General features: G+C 34.0%; 1 protein-coding gene across 1 annotated transcript in view; it reads left to right on the top strand.

Moving 5' to 3' along the window:
• The window catches only part of LOC131955397 (uncharacterized), a 33,481-nt gene extending 10,292 nt beyond the window's left edge, over positions 1-23,189 (top strand). Inside the window, exons 8-28 of the mRNA XM_059319523.1 lie at positions 1,327-1,455; positions 2,330-2,374; positions 2,817-2,951; positions 6,375-6,509; positions 7,981-8,115; positions 9,293-9,505; positions 11,265-11,299; positions 11,857-11,917; positions 12,444-12,520; positions 13,569-13,599; positions 14,170-14,261; positions 14,934-15,047; positions 15,774-15,919; positions 16,281-16,416; positions 17,369-17,512; positions 18,000-18,063; positions 19,185-19,258; positions 19,691-19,822; positions 21,718-21,837; positions 22,328-22,458; positions 23,183-23,189. Coding sequence (XP_059175506.1) covers positions 1,327-1,455; positions 2,330-2,374; positions 2,817-2,951; positions 6,375-6,509; positions 7,981-8,115; positions 9,293-9,505; positions 11,265-11,299; positions 11,857-11,917; positions 12,444-12,520; positions 13,569-13,599; positions 14,170-14,261; positions 14,934-15,047; positions 15,774-15,919; positions 16,281-16,416; positions 17,369-17,512; positions 18,000-18,063; positions 19,185-19,258; positions 19,691-19,822; positions 21,718-21,837; positions 22,328-22,458; positions 23,183-23,189 — 2,156 coding nt within the window. The remainder of the gene's footprint in view (positions 1-1,326; positions 1,456-2,329; positions 2,375-2,816; positions 2,952-6,374; positions 6,510-7,980; positions 8,116-9,292; positions 9,506-11,264; positions 11,300-11,856; positions 11,918-12,443; positions 12,521-13,568; positions 13,600-14,169; positions 14,262-14,933; positions 15,048-15,773; positions 15,920-16,280; positions 16,417-17,368; positions 17,513-17,999; positions 18,064-19,184; positions 19,259-19,690; positions 19,823-21,717; positions 21,838-22,327; positions 22,459-23,182) is intronic.
• The last annotated feature ends 477 nt before the right edge of the window (positions 23,190-23,666 follow it).

The raw sequence follows: 23,666 nt of genomic DNA, 5'->3' as shown, positions 1-23,666 counted from the left end.
CGGTTTCATTGTGAGTAACGTATTGTTTGGCTTTTTTTGTATAGCAGTATATATGCAAGGCGACTTGGATAGAAAAGGCCGTCAAACATAGCTGTCAAAAGAAAAAAAAAGTAAATCCATGTTAGTTTCCATATATGGGCTACAACTGTATGTGACAGCCTCATCCATGATGTGACAATCATCAAAGAACTAAATCAAAGACAGTCGGCGTCACCGACCACTTGCAACAAGACGGAACGTTCAAAAGACTTTGCCGCGCTCCTTGTAAGTTGAACAATAGTGTCCAAGCGACTTGAGATGGCCTGGGCGTCATGGAACACAGGTCAGCAGCTCACACTGGTTTGCAAACTCAAGGTGCTAAGATGCTTAAAACATCAAATACAAAATTTAAAGATGGTGAGGTGGGTGACAAAGTAAGCATCCGTGTTCCAGATGTTGACAGAGGTGATCCCCGAAGCGTGATTGTAGTTGTCATGGGCGTCGATGGCGGTCTCTACAAATTAGGAACGGAACATGGTGTTCTAAAACAAGTGTATGCTAGAAGTGAGTTTTCAATTCTTCACGAAAAACTGTTCTTATTGTCGTCAGTTGGCACTGAGGTAAATCACTACAAACCATCGCATCTTCACAATCATTGACTGAGGGGTTAAGGTTACACTCGCTGCAATTGCACAACTAAGTGCACAACAAATCGCTGCAAGTGTAAAAATAACAAGCTGCTATTTACTTCTAAATGCCATAAAAGTTCAACTTGTTGTAACAAATTATAATATTGATTGATTGAGACTATAGTACAATAAAAAATTTGGATTTTTCTGTTATTTACTTTAATTAATAATAAATAAAAGACTTAATTTCATTATCCTTACGGCATAAAAAAAAACAAAATCTGCTCATGATCTTCTAATTCGGACTTTGGCCGGTCGTCCCTAGCCAGATGATCTTCTAATTAAGACTTTGGCCGGTCCACCATGGCCAGTCTGCGGACTGGCCGGCCAAAGGCCGAAATCAATAGGTATTTCAGACTTTGGCTGGTCCACCATGGCCAGTCTGCGGATTGGCCGGCCAAATGCCGAAATGAAGCAAAGTTTCGGACTTTGACCGACCTATGGGAGGCGATATTGGCCAATCCGCACATTGGCCGACTTCGGGCTTTGACCGTAACATATATATATATATATATATATATATATATATATATATATATATATATATATATATATATATATATATATATATATATATATAGAGAGAGAGAGAGAGAGAGAGAGAGAGATACTGAATTTTGATAACTCTGATATTACTAATGATCCGTTGTACTTGTAGTCTGCATCAATCCCTATTTCGACCAAGGATGTGCCTCTATGCACCAGCGTACGTGTCGACCGGAGTTCTGTCACAATGTCGAGAGCTCATGCTTGGAGTGCATGCCACCATATAGGGTGTGCGAAAACGGTAACGTATTGGGTAGACCCACTAGGATCCGTGGGTTCAATTGTAAAACCAAAAATAGCAATCTATTATTACTCTTATATAGAAGGCAAACGTTCGTATGTACATAATTAAGTTGCTGATGTTTGTCGAGTGGAAATGAAAGTTGGAATAAGAAATCCAACAATACATATGGGCTCTATTTTAAATTGTTATATTACGCGTTTCAATGCCGTTCCTAAATTAATCCACTTTTAACATTACAACACTCTCAGGCATGATTTTGCGGCCTGGTCTGGCGGTAGAATAAAAGACTACACAGTGTCGGGTTTGAATTCTAGTCCACGTGTACAGTTACTTATGTTAGGGACCTTTTAGGTTGAGGACCAAGGTTGAGGTATTAACACAATTCTCCCGTAATGTACTAACAGAATGTACCCAGGTAGAAGAACTAACACAACTCTCACGTAATGTACTTGTTAAAGTCAATTGTCGTTCGAGACGGTCTATTCTTCTAGGTCTACCTGTTTAATACTTGGTTCAACTCTAAACACAATTCAAACTGTTCAAACCTTTATTTAACTTATCATCTTCACCATTACAACACAAGCCCTCGTCCCTAGCTGCTACTAACACCTTGGGATAACAATACCAGTAACAACACAGGGGTTAAAAACACACCGGGGTTAACTTAACTCACAGACGCCTCTTCCGTACGTTATAGACTATTCTAACCTATTGTAATCTAACCTACAACTGACCCGTAACAGTACCGAGGTAGAATAACTAACAAAACTATCCCTAAATATACCGATGTAGGGGAACTGCTTACTCTACCGCCATACCTACATTGGTTATTTGCTGTAATTTGCATACATGAATTTATCATCCATTTTAGATGCTCAGCATAAATACACGGACATTGCCAACCCGCTTATTAGAGGTAGGTGTTCAATCATTGAAGATAGCATCAACTAATCTTCTACTGCTCTTTATAAACTTCGATTACATTGCTTGCTCTAACTAAACTGATATCATGGTTTTGTTACGTATGACGACATTAGGTTTTAGTATTACCAGTATTATTATTATTAATGCTTTAATATAGCAGTCTTAAACCTAAATATTATTACACTCATTATGGTAAAAATATAGCCTATTAAAGGGTTTAGACTGTCTCGGGATTTTAGAACACATTTTTTGACTGTATCAGAATCTATTTAATCATATTTTTAGACGGTCTTAAGATTATATAAACTGCCTTGAGTATTTATCAACACATTTTAGAACTGTTTCGGAATTTGATAAAATTTTTTTTTGAATTTCTCAAAATGTGTTTAAACATACTTTTGGACTGTCTCGAGATTGTTGAAACCTATTTATAGACTGCGAACATGGAACCTACGGCCAGGGTTGTGGCTTAAACTGTAGCGTCAAATGTGAGAATCAGACCTGTGACAGCATCACAGGCCGGTGTTTGAGTTGTCCCCCTGGATGGCGGGGAGACTACTGTGAACAGGGTAAATTCGTTTTTATTGAACTTATTTGTAACGTTTGAAGAAAATCTGAAACACAAAAGTGTTAAGAGCATTTTTAAAAAATGTTACTCTGATAATAGCCGTCGCGAATACACACACACACACACACACACACACACACACACACACACACACACACACACACACACACACACACACACACACACACACACACACACACACACACACACACATACACATACACATACACATACACACACACACACACACACGCACACACACGCACACACACACACACACATATATATATATATATATATATATATATATATATATATATATATATATATATATATATATATATATATATATATATACATATATATATATATATATATATATATATATATATATATATATATATATATTTATATTTATATATACTAGGCTTCGCTTAGGCTTTCGAAAACATTGAGAATTTGAATGCTTAATTAATTCGCCAGAGGGTCGGTCTACGACCTCAGGAGTTATGAAGAGGTTCCTACGTGGACATTTTTTTTTTCGATGTATAGCTCATATAAGGCGCCGGTCAGTCGAGGTCAGTTTTGACCCCCTCATCGTAGACTTTTCGGCCTACGGTATCCGTTCTGTCGCCCCAAGGCAAGATCCTGCCAAATTTGAAGCGCCTACGGCGCCTGGAAGTGCCCTATCGGGCACCCGACAACTTTGCTTTATATATTGTAGAGATTAGCAAATTGCATAGATAAACAAAGATTTCAATAAAGTAATTAAGGCCTTAAATACTTTAGTATAGAAATGTATTATTTGAATACATTCTAGATCTAGGTAAGGTCTATATCTGTGTAAGTTTAGTTTTTCCATAGATCTAGACAGGCACACACTGATTAAGTGACTTAAATGATTCCGTTAAAAACTCGGCTATTCCACGGTATTCTTCTTGTTTTTAAAGCGATTTATTTTTATTAGTTTTTTAAGATCAGATCTATAGATTTAAATGAAATAGTTCATTTCTTCATCGGTAACCACAGCATATTAAATGCACTCGTTGATTAAGAGACTTAAAATTAAGAGACTTAAAAGATTTCTTTAAAAACGCGGTTGTTCAATGTTGTTTTTAGTAGACCGAGATAGATCTGGATTCTAGTCTAAATCCACATTTTAGCGTCTACGTCTAGTTTTTCCGTAGATCTAGTCTAGATCTAGAATCGAGATCTAGATCTATATCTAGAATCCAAATAGATAAAGTAAAAACTTATAAAAGTTTAGGCCGAGAAAATCGTATTGTATACATTTCATATCGTACGTAGAATCTAGCTCTCAATCATATTTGAATGAAATATTTCATTTCTTTATTTTATTCTAAACTCGGAAGATGACGTCATTAGTTTCGTGCTCTTTTAGTGTAAACAATAAGCGACGTCATTGTTAAATGCGTTTTTTTTCACAACCATATACGCTTTTCCTGTTGCATAATTAACACTGTTTTTCTACATTCGAATACGCCTTTATTTTTTATTTTTCTTCTTTAAATACAATTTTCGTTATACATTTAAAACATCTACCATATTATTTTCAATAAAATTCCGTTCAAATTCACGATATATCGCTGTAGATTCTGATGTGATGTCCGGCGAAAATATTTTGCTGACAGACAGAGAGAGAGAGAGAGAGAGAGAGAGAGAGAGAAGTGCGCACGTGGGCTATTATATATTAGGATATATATATATATATATATATATATATATATATATATATATATATATATATATATATATATATATATATATATATATATATATATATATATATATATATATATATATATATATATATAATTTTTGTGTATTTTCTACAAGTAAAGTATTTGATATGTAGGCACTCTCAAGTTACATACAATTACATTATAGCGTATAGGTTGCCTTAAGCTACATCCGGTATATTAATAATATCATAATACATAAAATTACAGAAATTGGTTTGGTCGACAAACATTTACGGTATTTCGATGTCGTAATATATCTCCGAAAATGTATTATTTACAGAAAAAGATAAAAAGCCAAATACTGTATTACTATAGAGAGTCACAGAAACTGTCTTTTTTTAAACACACGCGCGGAGTCTTTATAGTAATTTTACTATAGAGTTTTTAAATTTTATATCTTTTCTTTTTCAACTAATTTTAAAAGTTAATCGTTTTGATCGATCTGAAACTCTCGCGTCTATCTTTTTGCGCTGATTTAGCCGTTTGAATGTATAGGTTTTGTCTAAGATGCTTTGTGTGTTTGATCCAGTGATAGATGTTAACTATATATTTGAAATGATAACTTTTTAAAATTTTTAATTTAATTGTGTTTATGTTCACAGACTACGTATGCCATACAACATTTAATACGTAGGAAAAGTCTATGCAATTATACTAGATTTAATTTTTTTTAAATGTGGCAAGCGGCAAGCGATAGAATTAAAGCTACAAGTTTAAAAATTAAAGTCGTTAGTGAATCATCGATTACTCTCATTTTCATATTTTTGTATTGAGCATAAGCCACTGAAAATAACAATGAATTATTGTATCGATTTAAATATTTAATAAAACCGCACTCAACATCACATTGATCTGAACTTATGTGGCCATGGAGAGTAAAACGATGAATGTCATAACAATGGAACACCCAAGGTGATCAAATTAAACAAAATGATGAACGGGGGAATTTTTTTAGTTCAATCTAGGCTGTATCCCTTTTTATTATAGTTGGCTTTTGTTTGATGACTGTTATTCATGGATTATTAAGATGTAACATTATTCCTAATAATGGTTACCGATTTAAAAGAAAATGTTTTTTAACTCAAGTTAAATTATTTTTTTGTTAGGCCTGTTTTACTCTATAGTACACTCTACACACTTTACCTACGCCATGCAACGGTTTTAATTGTTATTTATTAATTTAGAAATGCAAAATCTAGAATATCTATTCTAATGTATATAAACTTAATGCTTAATACTAACTAGATCTCGATATTTAGATATAGGTCTATGTATTAATACACAATGATATAAATATATATATATATATATATATATATATATATATATATATATATATATATATATATATATATAACAAAATTATATATATATATATATATATATATACAATGTTATGATGTAAAAATTAATGCTGCTACTGACATTGGAAATCTGTTACACTTCCTTGAAAATTTCAATTGCTCTGTGTCATTGAAATAGTCCAATAAACTGTTTATACCTATTTTAAACAATATTAGTCACAGATTAGTCATGCAAGTAGCAAGACACATGTTTCAAAAATATTGGAAATGTAGACACAATTATCTGATTACGAAATAGTTATTCAACGCAAATTTTTTTACGTTTTATATCCGACAAGAAAGTATTTATATATTTAGATTGTGATAAACACTACTACGGAAAAAACTGTACGGAAACTTGCAGCGAAAACTGCGTCGACCAGCTGTGTAACATAACAGATGGCGTCTGTCTAAGCTGTCCTGTTGGGCGTCTGGGCGACTTCTGCGATGAAGGTGGGTGGAAATGCAGACGTTATGTGCAGTTTGTTGGGAATATCCTGAAAATTAAGCCAGGCAATAATGTTCATTGGTCTGAGGTAAACGTGTTTCATTACTTTAAACAAGGTGAAAAACGAACAAGTATATATATATATATATATATATATATATATATATATATATATATATATATATATATAATTTTTGTGTATTATGTACAAGTAAAGTATTTGATATGTAGGCACTCTCAAGTTACATACAATTACATTATAGCGTATAGGTTGCCTTAAGCTACATCCGGTATATAAATAATATCATAATACATAAAATTACAGAAATTGGTTTGGTCGGCAAACATTTGCGGCATTTCGATGTCGTAATCTATCTCCGAAAATGTATTATTTACAGGAAAGATAAAAAGCCAAATACTGTATTACTATAGAGAGTCACATAAACTGTTTTTTTTTAACATACGCCCGGAGTCTTTATAGTAATTTTACTATAGAGTTTTTAAATTTTATATCTTTTCTTTTTCAACTAATTTTAAAAGTTAATCGTTTTGATCGATCTGAAACTCTCGCGTCTACCTTTTTGCGCTAATTTAGCCGTTTGAATGTATAGGTTTTGTCTAAGATGCTTTGTGTGTTTGATCCAGTGATAGATGTTAACTATATATTTGAAATGATAACTTTTTTTTAAAGTTATAATTTAATTGTGTTTATGTTCACAGACTACGTATGCCATACAACATTTAATACGTAGGAAAAGTCTATGCAATTATACTAGATTTAATTTTTTTAAAATGTGGCAAGCGGCAAGCGATGTAATTAAAGCTACAAGTTTAAAAATTAAATTCGTTTGTGAATCATCGATTACACTCATTTTCATATTTTTGTATTGAGCATAAGCCATTGAAAATAACAATGAATTATTGTATCGATTTAAATATTTAATAAAACCGCACTCAACATCACATTGAACTGAACTTATGTGGCCATGGAGAGTAAAACGATGATTGTCATAACAATGGAACACCCAAGGTGATCAAATTAAACAAAATGATGAACGGGGGAATTTTTTTAGTTCAATCTAGGCTGGATCCCTTTTTATTATAGTTGGCTTTTGTTTGATGACTGTTATTCATAGATTATTAAGATGTAACATTATTCCTAATAATGGTTACCGATTTAAAAGAAAATGTTTTTTAACTCAAGTTAAATTATTTTTTGTAAAAATTAATGCTCCTACTGACATTGGAAATCTGTTACACTTCCATGAAAATTTCAATTGCTCTGTGTCATTGAAATAGTCCAATAAACTGTTTATACCTATTTTAAACAATATTAGTCACAGATTAGTCATGCAAGTAGCAAGACACATGTTTCAAAAATATTGGAAATGTAGACACAATTATCTGATTACGAAATAGTTATTCAACGTAATTTTTTACGTTTTATATCCGACAAGAAAGTATTTATATATTTAGATTGTGATAAACACTACTACGGAAAAAACTGTACGGAAACTTGCAGCGAAAACTGCGTCGACCAGCTGTGTAACATAACAGATGGCGTCTGTCTAAGCTGTCCTGTTGGGCGTCTGGGCGACTTCTGCGATGAAGGTGGGTGGAAATGCAGACGTTATGTGCAGTTTGTTGGGAATATCCTGAAAATTAAGCCAGGCAATAATGTTCATTGGTCTGAGGTAAACGTGTTTCATTACTTTAAACAAGGTGAAAAACGAACAAGTATATATATATACATATATATATATATATATATATATATATATATATATATATATATATATATATATATATATATATATATATAAGAATCATCTTTAGACCTAGCGATCCTTTAGGCAGATGAAGTGGAGGTCATATGTTTCTTGACCTCAGCATATGAAGGAAAGGTGTGTTCAGCACTTTGCCCAGCCTCTTTTGTCTTTCCCTAACATGAGTTAGGTACCCATCAGAGCTGGTCGGACTTAGTAACGATGTACAGACTTGAACCCGGATTCGAACTCAAAACCTTCGGAGTAGCAGCCGAGCGCTCTACCGCTTTTTCCAAGCATTAGACGTTTCTTTGCACAGGTCCTTTGAAGTGGTTAAGTGGTCAGCACTATGTGTAATTTCCCAAGGCGAGTCAGGTACCCATCACAATTGGGTAGACTAAGAGATTGCCCGAGGACGGTTGAGCCTTTAAATAGAATGGAATGTTTTTGGGTGCCCAATAAACTGGCATCAAAGGCCTTACCTTAAGGAAATTTGGAGACGTTATTCGATATCGAAGGCACGAACACGTATATTTTTGTTCCAAATATATAATTTAATTACTCTGCATAAATAAAACAATTTCTATATCAAGTTTAACTTGATTTATTACATTTTTGGAAAATCTTCATATTATACATAAAATGTGTTGATGTAACATTTGATATGTAATATTTAATTTATCCTGCAACGAATTTACTGGACATGGTTATAAACTGCTGCCAATATACTATATACGTAGTTGGTATTTTATTATTATATATATATAACCTTGAGTAGCTTATGTTCGGTTGTTATAGTTTTCTTGCAGGCTAATGAAACACGTGTGTTGTAATTTCCTTAAAACAAATGTATAACATAGGTCCACAAAAAATACAATTTCTTGTATAAAACACAAAAATAACAATCTACCGCCTCGGTAAAATAAATATTTTAAAGATTTTGATTAGAACAACTTTAACCCTTGAAATACTAGAACCACTTAAACCCTTTTAGAACCAATTTAACCCTTTAACTTCCACAGCATGTAGCGACACAACGTTCGGGCCCAACTGCAAACAACAATGTGACCCTGATTGTGTGTACGCAGCCATTGAGAACAAACGCCTGTGTGACGTCATCACCGGAGATTGTGTTTTAAAAAGCAAATTTCCAGCTGACCCAAATGTTCCTAAAGATGTGGCCGAGACGGGCTTGCCAAGAGAAAAATTGAACAGTCAGGACAAGGACTCGATCGGTATTCTAAACGGCTACAGGACATTACCCCCCTGGATATTTCCCCCCCGGACATTCCCCCCCCCGTATTTACCCCCCGGAGCAATTACCCCCCTGTCAATTACCCCCCTGTCAATTACCCCCCGGGGGAATTACCCCCCCCCCTCTCAAGTTAAAATCCTAACTCTAACTAGAATTTTATACCTATATACTGCTTTAATCCAAACCTTAAGAAAAAGACCAAATCCTAAGCATCCACCTTAGCCTAAAACTTCACACAAAACCAAAGTTAGACACAACCTTAACCCTAAAACTAGCTCTAACCCTAACCCTAACCCTAACCCTAACCCTAACCCTAACCCTAACCCTAACCCTAACCCTAACCCTAACCCTAACCCTAACCCTAACCCTAACCCTAACCCTAGCCCTAGCCCTAGCCCTAACCCTAACCCTAACCCTAGCCCTAAAACCTAACCCTAGCCCTAGCCCTAAAACCTAACCCTAACCCTAACCCTAGCCCTAAAACCTAACCATAACCCTAGCCCTAGCCGTAAACCTAACCATAAACCTAGCCCTAACCCTAACTCTAACCCTGTCCGGGGGGGGGGGGGGGTAATGTCCTACTGGGCGGGGGGTAATTGACAGGGGGGTAATTGACAGGGGGGTAATTACTCTGGGGGGTAATGTTGGGGGGGGGGGAATATCCGGGGGGTAATTGAAAGGGGGGAAATGCCCTGTTCCCATTCTAAACATAGTTTATGACAAATTTAAATCTTAATTTATACATATTCCAATAAATGAAATTAGTGGTAGTTTTAACGGGTCTTCATTTTACCTGAGGTGAGACAATACCTTGTACGTAGTGTTTCTTTCGATCGAACTTTTTTCACCGTGGGCGGCGCACTTGACATTTTTGGAAGGGGGTGGGGCGGACTAAATTTTCTGGGGTTAAAGCATACATTTTCTATATCAATTTCATTTCGATTTGGGGGTGGGGTGGGGGGTGGGCAGTAGACTCTCTTCAGTCTCCCCAGTAATTGATGCCTGAAAGAAACTCTGCTTACATAACTAACATCACTATATTGGACCCGATGGTATTTTTATATGAGTATGTTATGTTCACTCGTGTATTTGTTACTTAATTTTTTATTCATTTATTTTTATTGTGTTTCCATATGTATTTGTATATACATTCCTGTATGGTTCGAGAATGTATATACATCAAGTTTAATACATGACAGAATGTAAATAATTTACAGAAGACAAGGTTGATACATATATACTGTATTTACTGATTGTGCTGCTCGCATTACTTATTGCAATCCTGGTCTGCATATTCATACGCAGGTTCGTAGCGCTGTGCAGGGTACTGATTTAATAACTTGTTCTATTTCAATACATTTGCTATTGTGAACAGACTAAATAAGAGAAAATATTCGAGAAGTCTCGAGTTTGAAACCCGGACAGACGAGGCTTAATAGCTGGGGACTGCTACTCATCTGGGAGAGGCACCTCTAAAATCAAACAATTGCTGCCTTATAGTTTGTTCTTGGTTGGACAAGGCTATTGAATCCAATCCAAGAAGAAAACCATAAAAGAAAGAGTATAGAAAATACCAGAGTCAACGGCCTATATGGCACATGAAAAGTTGATAGGAAATATTGAATTGTGTTGGTGGGGATCGCTTTATAGACTTAGAATTAAGAGCGTAGAAGAAGAAAAAAAATGTATAGATTTCCTTATAAAATATATTCTAAACCACGTATCCTCTATCTGTCTAGAAAAAGGAAAACAGTTAAGACGGAGGCTGTCGAAGGTAAATCCTATTCTGTTTCATTTTATTCTGTCTCTCGATTTTACCGATTTCATTCTTATTGTGTTGTATATGAGGATGTTTATGATATATACATGTTGAATATATATATATATATATATATATATATATATATATATATATATATATATATATATATATATATATGTATGTATGTGTGTGTGTGTGTGTTCTTTTTGGAGAAAAAAAACATTGGGGATTTGTCGTCTTTTTAAGACACCTGCCTTTGGATGAATGTCCGTCACCTATATGTGTATTAATGTCGTGTTATAGCAGTGTATGTTTTATTTATTTCCGAATGAAACCACCAAAACAGATACGTCAGTGCCCATCGCGAATCTCAAGGTCTACATACTGGGACACAACAAGGAATTCTTTCTTAACCAGTTCAAGGTAGTCACTAAAAAAAAAGAATTATTTCTTCTTTTTCGTTTCTTTGAAATTTAATTGTGTGTTTACTTCAAGTATATTTTAAAAATGCTTAATGAAAAATACTTTTTCTGTGTTATTTTTTACATGATAGTATTTATCTTCCACAGTCTATACCGACTGTGTATGTTGGTAAAAAAACATCAGAGAAAAAGGACACAGATGGTACCTGTAAGTCGTTGTTTTTTTTTTATTAAATCGTCATCGTTTTATGTTTGAAATGTGTGTGTGAGGAAATAAGCTTATGTTTGTTATTGGGTGAGACCTGAATTTATCACGTGAATGTTGAAAGCTGTAACTTACGTCTAAGTGGGATGTTAACCCTTGATTTACTGAATTAGAGTCTGAATGAATTTTTTCTTAAAATAATAAATAAATAGAACAAAGTGTTGTATACGCGTAACGAGTAAATCAGGGAATATATAAGTATTGCAGTGCGTGACATAGTATAGAAGGGTGCGACAGTAATGACTAATAGCTCTAAAATAATGTGACGGAATGTTTGCCATCAGACCAATATTCACTATACTATTGATTTAATTTTCAATTTTCTTAATTTCAAATTATTATTTTAAAATACGTTTAAAAAATTCAATTCATCACCAATCAAGAACTAACATCCCCATTACACACACATTTCTTCATATCTATTTAAACACCTTTTACACCCTAACTGACCATTGGTCTGCATCCCCAGATGACCATGCATGCATCAACGTCACACCGTGGCCTGAGAAAAGTCCTGTCAATTTGCTCAGCCCCTCATTCCTGGCGGTAAGGCTCGATTATTTAATATGTATTGATTTGTTTTTAATTTAATTAAATCGTCCGTGTCTGGTAGGGTTCTTGTTGAATCGAGTAACTCAATCTTTCCAGAAATTTTTATTTCCAATGACAATGCAAGAGTATATAATTTTAAATCTAATTAGATATCACATCGTTAAGTAATTTAAATATTCCTAGAGTCGGTAGCGAAATTAGCTATAACGTGATGGTGAAGCAACCATACCTTGACCACTTGGGGGGGGGGGGGGGTAATAGAATGGTGTGTTGTGATCGAGAGAGTTTACACACCTGAGACTTAGTGACCGACATTAATGAGACAGGTGTGTCGTCTAGAGTTAAGAGCGCTCGCTAATTATCTGATCTTAAACTAAAACCTCTAATACATACACGATATATAAAAATAAAAAAAGATATTCGTCTAAACAACTTTAAGTTTTACATTTATCTTTGCAATTTTAATTTCAAATTATTAAACAGTAAAAAAAAATGAAGTAGACACTTTTGTAAAATAAGGCTTTTAAAGTACTTAAAAAGAAATTAAACGGAAATGTGTTTGTTTAGATAAAGAAATAGTCCTTAATAAAATAATCTTTCAGCAAAAAATGTTTTGACTACACAAAATGAAAGTGATTTTTGTTAGTACATTTACTTGCTGGCATATACTTTTAAAATCAATACGTTTATTATCCATATTTTATATGGAATTACTTTTTACAAAAAGGAACCCGGTAAATTTTGTGAAGTAAATTTTATTGTGTATGTTCTACAAATATCTCAAGATGTTTATAACTTGGTTTTCAATTATTGTTACAACAAGACGCTAACTCATACCGGCAACACAATGTAAAATCAATAACTTAACTCTCTCTTCCTATACATGACAAATGCTGTTTTTATCTTATTCATTTCGGCTAATACATATTTTGCACATTCATATTTTAATATGTGTATCCATTAAATAATACTCACATTGTTACTTTGCACATATTAATAAATTACTTTGACTAACCATGTTGAGTTATTCTATTTCTTTTAGTTGGCTAAAGAAGAAATAATATTATCACAAGGTAACTTGTTAACGTTTTTACTTATTCTCTTGTAAAATGTGTCACTGTCAAGTCTAGCTAGGATTACTGACTTTGTAATTAGTATACACATTTTTATCATTGAGTGAAGTTGAACCTAAGGTGCTGAAATTAATTAAACTTTTTTTATGATGGTTTTAGTGTAATAAAAACTATTTAAATTGTTTTCAATTTACAAAATTATTTTTAAAAATTAATTACAATTACAACGTAAGAGTATCTAATTTCCAATCTAATTAGACATTACATAGTTAAAAAGTACTTTAAATATTACTAAAATCAGTATTGAAATTTGCTAAAACTTGATGAAGTAGCAACGAATATTTGCATAAGTAAATAACATTTATTCATAAGTTTTTAATAGAAGTTTGTAAAGAGTATTGTTACACTTTGTATAGGTTCGTCTTCAGTAATAATTTGTTCACTATGTTTTGAATAGCTTATTTAGTGCCAATCATTGAACATGTTTATGAAGTTCCTTTTGTAGTTACAAAATTTCCTCTGTGTTTTTATAATCCTTTCTAATCATATTTTCTTCACATCTTCTCGTAGCTCCGGTTGCTGCGACTGAGGTTCTCTTTCTCAATCTGCTGTGGGACAAACAAGTTGCAAAAGTCGCCATGGTCAACACAGGCAAAAACGATGTAGGTTGCCAAAACACACAAACATCAGAGTACTGCTCCATTATCACATTAAATCGAATATATAAAGTTCACTTCTGACTGTTTGTAAAATGTTTGTCGTGGATACTTCGATGGATTTAAGTGTTAGATTATTATAGTGCTTATGGTCTAAATTTATGAGATAAAAAATTACTACTGAAAGTCTTTAAAAACAGTTTTCATTTTATATACTTAGAATAATAATTTTCAATTATTAACATTACATAAAATTTAAAACAAGTGTATCAACGTTTATAAAATTTCTAAAATTGTGTCTGAAATGTATTTGCATTTTGTCCTTTAGTTCTCTTTGTGATTGGGTTGTGGTTGTGGTTGTTTGTGTTATGTACGCGGTTCTTTTTTTTGTGTGTTTTGGTTTTGGTTGGTTGTGGTTAGTGTGGGCAATGCCGGATATATGCTGATTACAAAAAAAAAATGTCATGGTCCTTTACAGATAAGTTTCTCACAGAGGCTAGAGCAGGAACGGCTTGTTGATAATATTTCGGATTTTCCCACCGTAAAATGTGTTTTGAAACGTGTAAGATTGGTATAGAAAGTGTGTTAATAACAGCGGTATTGTATATATTTTTTTGTTCGATATCTTGGTTATTTCTAAGCTGAAAATACTTTATCAAAACGTCATTTGTTTTTCAGAATGAAGACAGCTACTGGTCAATGAAAGATCAAAACATTAATTGCTATAGAGTGAAGACGGTGAAAACAGAAGTTTTTCTAGATTATACTATTCGGACTTTGGAAATTACAAAAGTAAATTTTATTTGAATTCAAAAGTTTATTTTTTAAAACTGTATAAAATTTAAACTATAATTTCAAGGTCGAGTGAGAGAGCACTAAAATACAAGAAATAACAAATATTACGTCTGTGCGCATTGACAAAGTAAGATATAGCTAGATTTTTTGTGAAGCCTTTGAAGAAAAAAAATTACTATATTTATTTTTGTATGAACTTTAAAATTGTATTAAATGTATTATTTATAAGTAAAATTGAATACTGTTATGTATCTGACAATCACTAGTTCGGATAAAGTAGAGCTTACCCATTTCCATGACCACGGTATATGAAGATAGTGTTATCAGTGAAATGACCAGCTGAATTTGTTCTCCCTGATGTGAGTCAGGAACCTATCAAAGCTTAGTGGGCTATGGGGCGTGACACAGATTGGCACCCGGGATCCGAACTCGAGACGCCCGACCACGTTGTCTCATATACATTTACTTAGTGACAACAAGCATACACGAGATGAACGTTTTCCGAATTCTCGCTTCTAATTTATATTTACAGTAAACAGTAACATAATTAAAAGTACTAGAACAAAGTCATACAAAAACAAAACAATTATATTTACACACCATATCGAATGAAGGAAACGATATTACAAAAACTCACATTAGCATAGGATGTGTTAGGTTTTATCGAATTTTCTGCCATCTATAAATATAATGCTTGTTTCTTTCTGTCTTCCCAATGACAAGGACGACAACCCGCCACGTCAGTTGACCCACTTCCAGTACACGGCCTGGCCAGAAGACGGGTCTGACCCGTGTATGTGGAGTTTGGTTGACTTTGAACATAAGGTCTTCTTCAACACTCTGGAAACTGTCACACTGGTGCATTCTGGGTAAGCTTGGAAAGACATAAAAACGACATAATATTTTACAACATGTATTAACTGTTACTATATATATATATATATATATATATATATATATATATATATATATATATATATATATATATATATATATATATATATACCATTTAAATAATTTTTTTGTTAGTAAAGTAGTTAATATGGTGGTTATATTTGATATAAATTTTCTCGAGTAAGTATTTATAGTACACATACATTCTATAAACTATTTTAGATATATAGCATTTAATACAGAGATAACAGAAGCGAGTCTGTACTTTATCAACTACTTCTGCCATTGTATATAGGCACCACATTTGACACATTATTTCCCGTGTGTACCTAACAGGACGGATACAACGAGAAGCTCCGTGTTTATAGCTCTACACGATTTGATCCGTCAAGCCAAGCTGAACCAAGCCGTGGACTTTGTCGACACGGTGTCTAGACTCCGACAAGACATGCCCAACACGGTTCAAACATTTGTGAGTTTGATGTCTACAACTCTAATTTTAAACTATTCTTAACTAACTATACAACATAAATGTTTCTAAACATAATTAAAAAAAAACATTCTTTATTAACATGTTACAAGAAATGACATTTTTACACTTGCAATGTTTTCTGACTAGCTCTTTAGTATTAAAAAAAATAAAAAAAAAATAAAAATAAAAATAAAAATAAAAATAAACGAAACATTAAATGAAATATTCTAACAAATTGCAAAGATTTTTTCCTTCAACGAAAGATTAAAATTATTTCCTTCATAAAATGTTTAAAACAAAAACGTAGCAAATTTATTTGCTAAATGAAACAAAATATTTAGATTGTTTTATGGCGTATTTTTAACTTGATATTAGATTCTAACTAATTCTAAAACAATATTAAAGTACACTAATATTGTAATTGATAAGAAAAAAAAAAGAAATTGATATTTTGTTTTCAAAATAACTCTCACGCGAGATGTTTTAGAATAGAGTTATCGAGTGAACAAAAAAAAATGTTGACATTAAACTCGTATGTAGAGGTAACATTGTACATCGCCTTTATCTTTTAACAGTTCAAGAGTAGGATTAGTAGTAGCCACAACTATTGAATCAAAGACAAAGACGAGAAATATTGAAACAAGATGGAAAAGCAGGAAAAATTTAATTTTTTTAAGAATAACCTTCCAAGGGTGCAGACCACTTGAGTACGCTCTAAATGACACCAAACCTAAGTTGGGCAAACCAGGAGAGAGTGGACGAGAGAAAGAGAGAGAGAAGGAGAGGGAGGAAGAGAATGAGAGAGGGAGGGATAGAGGGAGGAAGAGAGAGACTAGTTAAATAACGAAACATGTGTCTTCCAAGAGCAGAATATGCTCCTTGACCAGGCCTCAGAGAGAAAGAGAGAGGGAGAGAGAGAGAGAGAGACTAGTTACTTGCATTTGTTTTCCAGGAGCAGTACATGTTCCTGCACCACGCCGCGCAGGCTGGCATCGCCTGTATAGGCAGCTACACACACATCAGCGCCATCTTCCTCAAAGTACATCTCATGGGGAACGTTGTCAACGGGAAAAATAATTTTGAAAATGAATTCAATGTAAGTTTGTATTCAGTGGCTTTGTTTCTTCGTATTGTGATTGTAAATAAAAATATTTTGATGAAGACATCAATGTTCAATGAATAATATTTTTTTTCGACACTCGGCAGCTCTTATTATGCGGGGGTATGGTTTCTTACAACTATATAATATGTTTAATAAATTATGTTTTCGACTATCAGATACAACCAGTATAGTGTGCCGGAATATCTCAAAGGAATACTATGCATTATCTTTTGTACCAGATTAGGTTGCCGTAACATAAGTAAAAAAAAGCATAGTTTGTAGTCATATCACTTAATAGACTCCATTTCCTCATCTACATTGGTTGCAGCCTCATTAGCCTCGGGGTAGGTGCTTGGGTCAGCCAACCTAACCTTAATAAGAATTAGTTACACATTACCTACTGTTAAACATGTGCTTTTACAACATGATTTTTATTAAAGTAAATCACTATTAAATTGGTGTTCAATACCCATTATTTCAGAATCTGTTTAGTTTTGAGACACAACTTACTGGTGGTGTAGGGGACGTTACCCAAGATCCAAAAGGTAAAAATAGATTCTTCATTATACCAGGTAAGTGTATACCAACAGTAAAGATAGATTCAGAAATTCTATCAGGTAAGTGTGGAACATGAGTAAGATGGATTCACCAATCTATAATCTAAGTATGTAAGAGGTGTAACACAACATTCGACATTGCACCAGGTAAGTGTGCAACGACATTAACGATAGTAAGTGTGAAAATAGATTTTATATTTTACTACTAAGTGTAAAGACAGATTCAACATTCTACTAGTTAAGTGTAAAAATAGGCTCAACATTCTATCACTCAGCGTAACGACAGATTAAACATTCTACAGAGTAAGTGTAAATATAGAAACACCATTCTACTTGGTAAGAGTAAATATAGAATCGATATTCTACATGGTAAATGTAAATAAAGAATCGACATTCTACCTAGTTAGTGTAAATATAGAATCGACATTCTACCTAATAAATGAAAATATAGAATCGACATACTACTTGGTCAGTGTAAATATAGAATCGACGTAAACGCAAACGCAAACACAAGCGCAAACTCAAGCGCAAACGCAAACACAACCGTAACACAAACACAAACACAAACACAAAGACACACGCAAATGCAAATGCAAATGCAAATGCAAATGCAAATGCAAATGCAAATGCAAATGCAAATGCACAAGCACAAGCACACGCACAAGCACATGCACATGCACATGTACATGCACATGCACATGCACATACACATGCACACACATACACAAACGCAAACGCAAACACAAACGGAAACGCAAATATAAACACAAGCATAAACACAAAACAAAACAAAACGCAAACACTATGGCAAACGCATCACTTAAACACAAACGCTAATGCAAACGCAACACGCAAATACAAACCAAACGCAAATAAAAATGCAAACACAAAATAAAATATAACCGCAAACGCTTTATTAAATTGCTTAATCAAACAAACGGCCGTGTATTCCATTAATAATGTTCTTACTGTCGTGAGTTGAAATGAAGCTTGAGAAACGAAGAAAAAGTAGCTATACTGTTGACTGACGAACGGAAGTAGCGAAATGACACAAGCGGCTTATACTATAAATTATTTCTGATCAATTAACTAATCTATGTATTGTTTAGACAAAAAGTATCAACCTCTTTTACAAGTGGATTCCCCCGGAGAAGAGGGCTATATCAATGCTGTCACATTACCTGTAAGACTCTGTTTTTTCGCTTAGTTTTTAAATGTTTTTAATTGTATACAATCCTAATATATAAAAGCCCATTGCGCACTTATCTCTCTCTCTCTCTCTGTTCGCAATATTTTTGAGGCTATATGATAAGTATGTTTAGCGATATATCGAGTACTTAATGATGCGGACTTTTGTTGACAATAATATAGTGGATGTTATAAATGTACAAACTAATTTTTATTTAAAGAAAGAAAATAAAAATTTAGCAATATACGATATACGATTGTAGAAACACATTATAAATTATGCAACCGGAAAAGTGTTCATGGTTGTGACAAGATTGACTTGTACTTGTTTATTGGGCTATTAATGATTTGTTCTTGATTTTTGGGCTAACAATGATTTATACTTGATTATTCGGCTATTATTGATTTGTATCCCATCTAAAACCAGAGCCTGTACACCCAGACCAAACAGTTTCTGACCCAGCTGCCCATGCCCACTACGGTCAATGATTTCTGGAGACTGGTCACACAGTATAACGTCTCCTTGATTGTTGCTTTTAAATCCTATGAAAATGACAAGGTAGGTGTATGTGTGTGTGTATGTGTGTGTGTGTGTGTGTGTGTGTATGTGTGTGTGTGTTGCAGTAAACGTAAATTTTTTAAAATCCTACGGTCCATGGAACAAGAGAATTAGAGTAGACCAGTTGCAGTATGAAGCGATAATGTGGTTATTACTATGCCAAACCGCCTTTAGATTCCTTAACGTGAGACAGGTACCCATTAAAAGCTGAGTGGACTCAAACCAGGGATCCGAACTCGAGGCTCGAGTTATCAGTTAACAGCTCTACCATTTAACCGCTATCCTAATTGAGTGCTGTAGTGTAGTGTTTTATGCCAGGTTAAACATTAATAATAGAAGCTAATAATAGAAGCTAATAATAGAAGCAAATAATAGAAGCCAATAATAGAAGCTAGTAATAAAAGTTAATAATAGAAGCTATTAATAGAAGTTAATAATAGAAGCAAATAATAGAAGCTAATATTAGAAACTAATAATAGAAGCTAATAATAGAAGCTAATAATAGAAGCTAAAAATAGAAGCTATTAATAGAAGCTAAAAATAGAAGCTAATAATTGAAGCTAATAATAGAAGCGTTCTGTGTCGAATTCGGCTTGTGACCAGGGATAAGAGCTTGGTTCAGATGTTTAAAAATAATAATCATTAAAAAAGTTTTAAAAAACCCACGTTTTCTGATTGAACTAATAAGTAGAAAATGATCACTCTACTATAAGCGATGAAAAACGTGGGGCGCCGAAGTAAAATTTATATTACTATTGATTAGATAATACTATTGACTTTTATTAGGGAGCTTGTAGAGAGTCAACAGTATTAGAAACTGTAAGAAAATCACGGCGCCCCACGTTTTTCATCGCTTATAGTAGAGTGATCGCTTGCATTATTGTGATGTATAGTATTTATTTTCTACTTTTTAGTTCAATCAGAAAACGTGGGTTTTTCTAAACTTTTTTAATGATTATTATTTTCTACTTTTTAGTCTTTGTTTGTTTGCATTGAAATCTTGCTATCGATTTTATCTTTTCACTTTTTGTGGGTAAACGAAGACAACTCGTAAAAAGACAACTCGTAAAAAACGAGAGACCCTTTCTTCTTCGGTCTCAATCGCAAGTGAATGATTGTCAGAGGTTAGTTGATAGCGGTTAGGACGAGGGCTGCTTACTGACTAGAAAACATAGATTTGAACCCGTGTCGAGTGGGATAGCAATCGTGTGCCCAACCACTCGACCATATCGTCTCCCCCAAACTGGCCACCAGTGGTAATAGTTACCTCCTGTAAGTTTAAAGTCGGTTCAAACTAAATTATCTGCCCCTAAGCCTGTCGCGACGTGGGATCGTTTCGCGTCACTGCGCGCGGCAAGAGAGAGGTGAGCTACGCGTCGCTCGTTTTTTTTTCTAATGGCTCGCAGAGGAGAATTATATATATAGAGTATATAGCGGTCTAAAATGCTCAATAAAATGTTACCATTGATGAATTTAGTAATAATAACAATTGAATATTCTATGGTCATCCAAAAGAAAGCTTCCCTGAAAATTTCAGCGCGCTAGCTAACTGGAAAGTGCCAGAAATTTCGATCGCAAGATTTTATTGGAAAAACAAACAATGAAAGCAAGTTAAAGAAAACGTGGGAAAAATGTATCGAGCTGTATATAGGTACCCGACTCAAGCCAACCAAACATAAAATATGGTGAAAGGCTTACAAGTAACTGAAGAACCCATGACGGAATGTTGACTTGAGGAGTTGGACGGGAAAAATCTGATGTTGTCACTTCTGCAGCGAGTGGTTTCTTGACGGCCTAATATACAGTTTGTTATACCAAAATCTAAAGCACCCCGACCTTCAACGTGTAAATGTTGACATAAAGTTAACAAAAAAAACATGTTTTTTTTTCTCCAGTCCTTAGCTATCTACTTACCTGAAGAACAAGGCCAGCCGTTACAATGTGGGAACATAGCTGTCAATGTCGAGTCAGTAACAACAGCACCAACATGGACAGAAATGAAGCTTACCGTTAAGGTAATGTTGCACAATACACTGCTGACATCTTACACGTTGTTTGAGAACTATATAGTGTACGCTTTTCATCATAGAAACGCGAAATATGCAATTAAGATGTTACACAAGAATACATTTATATATATATATATATATATATATATATATATATATATTATTTATATATATATATATATATATATATATATATATATATATATTTATATGTAACTATTAAAACATGCATATACATATATATTCATATACAGATATATATATATATATATATATATATATGCATAGAAGTTTGTTTATATAAAATATAAATGTTGGTGTATATTAAAATGTCTACATAGTGTTTATGTTTGTGTTTCGGGATTTTTAAGTTTACTAGTATTAAAATGCTGCTTTGAATTTTTCATTTTTTACCAATATTTTTTACAATGTAAGAAAGGACACTGTAGCTCGAACTTAGTTTTAAAAAAAAACATATTTTTTTCCTTTCTCTTAGGGGAAACAAACGCAAGAAGTGACTCATCTCACGTTTACAGAGCGTCATATCGAACCCAAAAAGTTCCTGCCGTTTGTTCAATACGCGCGATCGTTGAGAACTCCGGATAAGTCAGTAGTTTACACGTGCAGGCAAGTGTGTTGGTTATGCGTTTTATTATTTATAGCAACCATATGCGTAATTGTACATGCATGCATGTTTGAATTGTGTGTTGTCTTTGGTATTGAATATAAGCTTTAACTTACGCCCATCCATCACTAGCTAGGCTAAATCTATAACATCAGATAGCATCGTCACCTTTAACCCCCCGACATACACAGTTCCATTAAAGTCACCAACGCAGTATATAGACCGTTCGATCTTTAACTGAAACTCTATCCAGGCTTGATGGGTACATGACTGGTGTTTCCGGACATTCCTGACTCTATCCAGGCTTGATGGGTACATGACTGGTGTTTCCGGACATTCCTGACTCTATCCAGGCTTGATGGGTACATGACTGGTGTTTCCGGACATTCCTGACTCTATCCAGGCTTGATGGGTACATGACTGGTGTTTCCGGACATTCCAGACTCTATCCAGGCTTGATGGGTACATGACTGGTGTTTCCGGACATTCCTGACTCTATCCAGGCTTGATGGGTACATGACTGGTGTTTCCGGACATTCCTGACTCTATCCAGGCTTGATGGGTACATGACTGGTGTTTCCGGACATTTCTGACTCTATCCAGGCTTGATGGGTACATGACTGGCGTTGGGGAAAGTAAAGGCGGATGGGGATAGTTTAGCCCCACATTCATATACCAGTGTAAAAAAGGTTATGAAATATACTCCCTTTTCCATATGGATCTTAGAACTTAAGCCTACTTAGTGTTGTATCTAGGATACGTAATACATGGTGTAGTTTCCCCCCCCCCCCCTCCATCCATCGCCATTCTTTTTACAACAACACCAACGTAAAAGTTTACATCTACTAGTCAAATAGAAATTAAGTAAAGTGCAAAACTTACTTAACCATACTATTTTTAACTACTGTAGATAATTAGATATTTGCAGATATAACTGGAGAACTGCAGTATTATTTATAGATTACCATCTGAAGTAAACAAACTTAACTCAGACCTTTGAACTTTAACCTTATGTTTGTATTTTTAATTGTTTTTTCCAAGAAACGGTGCTGAACTGAGTGGACTGGCCTATGTTGTGATAACTCTGATGGACAGACTGGACCAAGAGAACTATTTGACCGTTCCTGTTGTTGTTGGTAAAGTCAAATCCATCAGACCGCACGCCATTCCTACACTTGTAAGTCTAACCAATTATTTTCCTTATCTTACG

This window comes from Physella acuta, unplaced genomic scaffold, assembly GCF_028476545.2.
Source record: "Physella acuta isolate Inbredline_101_S28 unplaced genomic scaffold, ASM2847654v3 ptg001065l, whole genome shotgun sequence".
Lineage (NCBI taxonomy): Eukaryota > Metazoa > Mollusca > Gastropoda > Physidae > Physella > Physella acuta.
The sequence above is the reverse complement of the archived record's forward strand: the minus strand, read 5'-3'. Positions and strand labels throughout refer to the sequence as shown.